The 6,297-nt window shown below is 37.3% G+C and overlaps 1 protein-coding gene across 1 annotated transcript; it reads left to right on the top strand.

Moving 5' to 3' along the window:
- The first annotated feature begins 2,121 nt into the window (after positions 1-2,121).
- LOC132186162 (phenylalanine ammonia-lyase G1-like) lies at positions 2,122-5,569 on the top strand. The gene is made up of 2 exons (XM_059599999.1): positions 2,122-2,615; positions 3,441-5,569. The coding sequence occupies exons 1-2, from the start codon at positions 2,269-2,271 to the stop codon at positions 5,188-5,190; spliced, it is 2,097 nt and encodes a 698-aa protein (XP_059455982.1). The 5' UTR covers positions 2,122-2,268; the 3' UTR covers positions 5,191-5,569.
- Positions 5,570-6,297: the final 728 nt, after the last annotated feature.

Below are 6,297 nucleotides of genomic sequence, written 5' to 3'. Positions count from 1 at the left end.
ACTGTAATTTTTCCTATTATTTAGTACTATCTTTTAATTATTTTTTTCCTCTCTATAATGTTATTTTTACTCCATTACCACTCATTTAAAAGCATCTCAATAAGCTTTTCAATATATGACTCAAATCTTACTTCTGGTTTTATTTGTTGTGGTGTGGCTGCTCGTCGGTGACTCTGATCTAGCCTTTTTTGGTGTTGGTTCTGTTGTTGTACGTGTTACTTGCAACAACTCCAAATTCCATTCTAGAGTCTTTTACTTGTAGCTTTTTATGGCCGCGTTGATTCTCTTAGTATTTGTTTGAGATTACGTTTAAGAAATATAGCTTTTAAGTCAAAAAGAGTTTTTGGGCAAAAGTTTCATTTTTAAGCTTTTGCCAAAAGTGCGTTTTGACGATTTTTAAGCTTTTTAGATCCTTAGAACTGCTTTTAATTTTTTTACCAAGCGAATATTTTTTATTTATTTTTTTTCAAATTAACTTTTTGAGTGTTAAAAACACTTTTAGGCCTATTAAATGCAATCTCAAACAGGCCCTTAATGGGCCAAGTCATTTATTTGACCTATTCTTGGTGGTTACTTTGTTACTTTCTCTCAACGTCTTTTTTCTGGTTGGCTAGGAGCTATTGTTTGGGTTACCTTGTAATTTTTCTTTTTCCTCTCTCCATATTAAATAGAGAAAAAAAAAAAATTGACTCTACTTCATCAATAGAAAATCCATGAAAGGGATATAAGCCTTTTGTTGTGCAAAAAAGCAAACGATCACAATTACGGTTAAATAATGCAAGAACAATCACACACAAAATAACACTAAGATTTAAGTGTTTTTCTCAATATAAGGTACGCTCACTGGATGAGGCGATCATGAAGAAATTCATTATGAAAAAAAGATGAAGTACAAAAATATAGTAGAGAGAAAATCACTCAGACTTAAAACTCCTATACACCCAAATCTCACTATCACACAATATAAATTATTTTCCAAAAGAATACAATAGACAGAAATACAAACTCTTATTCTTTTGCTATGACAAGATGATGGTTGGTCCCTATTTCTTTTTTTCTCACCCACAATAGCATCCTTTATTTTTCTCTCTTGTTTTGGGTTCCTCGAAAACCAAGAAGAAAACAGTATTGGTGCTCTTTGATAACTTGCACTGCAATGCTCCTCAGTTATTCTCTCTTGTTTCCAATTGGGTAAAGCTAATAGCAAGCCGGCAAATTTTTTTTATTTTTTTTATTTTTTTTATTTTTTTTTTATATTAAAAAATTTTAATTTTTTTTGTTTTGCCGGGCGTGCTGTGAATCACGGCCCGATTCAATTCATCGAAACTAAGAAGAAGACGTACGGCACTTCACTGATTCTCCTATTGTTCCACACGACTGCCAAAACTATAAAGGAAGCAATAAGCTGTGTGGCGCCCTTTTTACCTGCTCGCAATTCACAAAGGCCGAATATACACGCAGGGCTGGCTCAATGTATTTGGAGGCTTAGGCAAAATTTTGAAGTTGGACATTATTTTTTTTAATATTTAAATATTAATTAAATAATATTTATTTTAATAATAATATTATTATTTTCATTCTTGTTTCATGACTTTTAAGTTTAACTTCTAACTAGTTGCCTAAAAAAATTGATGTGTCAAATTGATGTGGCATATTTTACAATGGACCTATTATATTTGAGCCTTATTTTAGAGGCCTTAAATTTTTATGAAGAAAAATTTTGGACCTTATTTAAATAAAAAAAAACTAAACCTTAAGTTAAAATAAAATTAAAAAAAATTTTAGGCCTTACTAACTGGGTCCTAAGCGACCGCTTGGCCATTGAGCCAGCCCCCTGTATACACGCTATATATAAGATGCAATAGTTGGTCAAACAAAACTCCTTGGTGAAAAGTCTCCAAAGCACAGTAGGAAACGAAACCAACAGGGCCCACCCAATAAATGGGCACACCACGTCAACATCTTTAAAGTTAGAAGTGCTTTAAAAACCATACCGCTTTAGTAAAGGATAAGGTTAGTACTTGGTAGTCCTCAAGAGATAGTTCAATTGATTTGGACTATATTTAATGAAATAGAGGTCACTAATTCGAATTCTCCCTCCTTTCATATGCGGACAAAAAAAGTTGGTGAAAGCATTTCAACCCTATAAAGAACTCAGTTTTGGGTGAACCATCTCAGCAATATTTTCCTTCTCCAGCTTCAAAACTTTCATTCTGTTTTCATTTCTTTCCAAAATTCATAGTACTCCTTTACTTTCCTGTACGTGCAATGAAGATTTGCAGTATTAATGGTGGTGATCCCTTGAACTGGGGCGTGGCTGCGGACTCGATGAAAGGTAGTCACCTTGATGAGGTGAAGCGCATGGTGGAGGAGTACCGCAAGCCAGTGGTGCGGCTAGGAGATGAGACCCTCACCATATCTCAGGTGGCGGCCGTCGCAACCCGCGGCGGTGGCGATGCTGCCGTGGTCCAGGTGGAGCTCTCTGACTCAGCTCGAGCAGGAGTCAAGGCCAGCAGTGACTGGGTGGTGGAGAGTAATGCCCTCACCGCTGGTTTTGGTGCATCCTCACACAGGAGTACCAATCAGGGTGGTGCCCTTCAAAACGAGCTCATTAGGTAATTAATTAATTAAGTATCTAGCTAGATAAAACTTCTGTCGTGTTGGTCTTAGTCTAATTTCAATTGCATATTTGCATGTATTAATATTAAGTCTGATTTTTTAATAAATATTTATTACATAACGAGGAAGAAAATATATTATTTGGACGACAAAAATACCTCACTGTACATGGAGGTGGTTTGAGTACCAAAGTAGCTCCAAAAAAAAAAAATCATTCTATTATATGTTAACATTATAATACATAATTACATTTTAATGAAAATATCATCATATTTTGTCGATTTTTTAACTAAATATTATTTAGTGTTCACGTGAAGAGTCTTTTAATATTCAATTTATTTATTTATTATTTTTTAATATTCAATTAAGTCTCAAAAATAACTTGCTTGAATTGGTTTGACAAAAGCTTACAACTTTTTTTCAACTTATTGATTAGAGACACTACAAAAATTCCATAATTTGGTTACATGTGAATAGTGAGTCATTAAAGAAAACGTTACTAAAATGCGACTTTAGTGACATTTAAACGTTGCTATTTTATAATAGTGACGTGGTAATCGTGTTACTATTTACACGTCACTAATCTCGCACAATTAGTAACGTGTGAATAGTAACAGTTTTTTATTTTTTTTATGGTAATAAGTGGATGTAAGAAACAAATGAAATCTTTAAGTGGCCGGTCAGTATAACTCAGCAATGGAAGTCGAACCAATTTATACTGTGAAAATTCCCTACAACATGATAATGAATCATTTGAATCATGTATGTTCATGCACCACAAATGTTTGCGAATATGTTTTCATGGACTGTTTTTGCACCAGATTCTTGAATGTTGGAATCTTTGGCAATGGCACTGAATCTTGCCACACATTACCTGATTCAACGACGAGGGCGGCCATGCTGGTGAGGATCAACACCCTCCTCCAAGGCTACTCAGGCATTAGGTTTGAAATCATGGAAGCCATTTCCAAGTTACTCAACCACAACATCACCCCATGCTTGCCACTCCGGGGAACAATCACTGCATCCGGCGACCTGGTTCCTCTGTCCTATATAGCTGGGCTTTTGACTGGCAGGCCCAATTCCAAGGCAGTAGGGCCCAACGGGGAGTCCCTTGACGCCACCAAGGCCTTCGAACAAGCCGGAATCAATGGTGGGTTTTTTGAGTTACAACCCAAAGAGGGTGTAGCGCTAGTGAACGGCACTACAGTTGGGTCCGGTCTAGCTTCCATTGTTCTTTTTGAGGCCAACATTCAAGCACTTCTCTCCGAAATCTTATCTGCAATTTTTGCCGAAGTCATGCAGGGAAAGCCCGAATTTACAGACCACTTGTCACATAAATTGAAGCACCACCCCGGCCAAATAGAGGCAGCGGCTATAATGGAGCACATTTTGGATGGAAGTGCTTATGTTAAAGCAGCTCAAAAGTTGCATGATACCAATCCCCTTCAGAAGCCTAAAAAAGACATGTACGCCCTTCGCACCTCTCCCCAATGGCTAGGTCCACAGATTGAAGTGATCAGGACATCAACCAAAATGATTGAGCGGGAGATTAACTCAGTGAATGATAACCCATTGATTGATGTGTCGAGGAATAAGGCTTTATATGGTGGGAATTTCCAAGGGACCCCAATTGGTGTTTCTATGGATAACACCCGCCTAGCCATTGCTTCAATTGGAAAATTGATGTTTGCTCAAATTTCCGAGCTTGTCAATGATTTTTACAACAAGGGGTTGCCCTCAAATCTCTCAGCAAGCCGCAATCCAAGCCTGGATTATGGATTCAAAGGTGCAGAAATTGCCATGGCATCTTATTGCTCCGAACTCCAATTCCTAGCCAATCCTGTCACCAATCATGTCCAAAGCGCTGAGCAACATAACCAAGATGTGAACTCCTTGGGGTTCATTTCGTCAAGAAAGACAGCCGAGGCCGTGGACATTTTGAAGCTCATGTCATCCACTTTCTTAGTCGCATTATGTCAAGCAATTGATCTGCGACATTTGGAGGAGAACCTGAAGAACACAGTCAAGAGTACAGTGAGTCAGGTGGCCAAGAGAGTCCTAACCACGGGCTCTAATGGCGAGCTTCACCCATCCAGTTTATGTGAAGAAGACTTGCTCAAAGTTTTGGACCAAGAGTATGTTTTTGCTTACATTGACGATCCCTGCAACACAACATACCCATTAATGCAGAAGCTGAGGCAAGTTCTACTGGAGCACGCGTTGAACAACGGCGACAAAGAGAGGGACTTGAGCACATCCATTTTCCAAAAGATTGGATCCTTCGAGGAGGAGCTTAAGGCCCTTTTGCCAAAAGAAGTAGAGAGTGCAAGAACAGAGTTGGAGAATGGAAAAGCGGTAATCCCGAATCTGATCAAGAACTGCAGATCCTACCCGTTATACAAGTTTGTGAGAGAAGAATTGGGAACAAGTTTGCTAACTGGTGAGGAAGTTCGATCACCGGGTGAAGATTTCGACAAGGTTTTCACGGCAATGTGTGCAGGGAAGTTGAATGATCCTATGCTGGATTGTCTGAAAGAGTGGAATGGTGCTCCTCTTCCTATAATTTAAGATGCTTGCGTTGTGTTTTTCTTGTTTTGGTTTTTGTCTTTTAAGTTGTTTTTCTGTTTAGTAAAAGTGCTTCCCTCACAAGCCGATTGTTGTGGGCCATTGGCATTTGGTTTTTGGTCAAATCAGTTGAAGGTTTGGAGATGCATGGGCAAATTCATGGGGAGCCCGGTGATTCTAATTAGGCCAGCCTAAGCCTCAAAACCATGCACCCATTGGACCGGAAGAATCCAACTGAGAGCCCCATGAAATGAATATTGGACTTTGACCCTAACCAAACCCATCTGTAATTTGTCTGACTCCATACTGAATGGGCTCCAACTTCGGGTCGTCCGAAACGGTTATATATGCCTTGTTTGTTAAACTACACCACATTTCCCCACACTATTAACTTCATTTTTTTTTTTTTTCAAAAAAATCAACATAAAAACATTCTTACTTTTATATCACATCGTTCACTTTTTATATTACATAATTTACTTTTTATTACTATTTAAATAAAAAAATCACTAAATCACTATAAAACAAAATTTTTTCATTTTTCAATACCACTTTCTCATTTTCTTATATCAATCATTATTTTATTTTTTAATAATTTCAAATATGAACAGTGTCGTGGAGAGTTGTTACTTGTCAAACACCCTCATGATTCTTTATTCATGAGCCATTTCCCTCTGACTTTGACAAGGGTGAAGGATAGAACTTGCAATTTTCTTTTAAGAAAAATTACTTTGGATTATTTTCAAGCATGGCCGGCTCATTATATAATGCCCTGAAATTAATTAACAGGTAATTAACTCTACGGTTTGTCTCTTAGCATTATTCCTCGAGGAACAAGACTCAGGGACCTCTACTCCTCGAAAACAAAAGATATTAAGCAGCAGAAAGTATTAAAGTTCTATAAACATTAATCATTACAATTTATAGCCAGAGTATCTACCAAAGATATTAAGTAGCTAAAATCACACTATACAAGTCATCATCTTTACAGTAGATTCATGTTATACCTTAACATGCAAGTATACATCAAAGCTCCAAAGTCTATAGCATAACTCAAAAGTACTAATTACTATGAGTACCTGCCTAAGCTTGCAATAAGTCCTCAAGCAT

This window comes from Corylus avellana, chromosome ca7, assembly GCF_901000735.1.
Source record: "Corylus avellana chromosome ca7, CavTom2PMs-1.0".
Classification (NCBI taxonomy): Eukaryota; Viridiplantae; Streptophyta; class Magnoliopsida; order Fagales; family Betulaceae; genus Corylus; species Corylus avellana.
The sequence above is the reverse complement of the archived record's forward strand: the minus strand, read 5'-3'. Positions and strand labels throughout refer to the sequence as shown.

Bases quoted from the DNA above. Each gene is read 5' to 3' on its own strand.
- LOC132186162 (XM_059599999.1), top strand. From the start codon at position 2,269: ATGAAGATTTGCAGTATTAATGGTGGTGATCCCTTGAACTGGGGCGTG. The intron at 2,616-3,440 runs GTAATTAATTAA...TTTTTGCACCAG, and splicing joins CTTCAAAACGAGCTCATTAG to ATTCTTGAATGTTGGAATCT.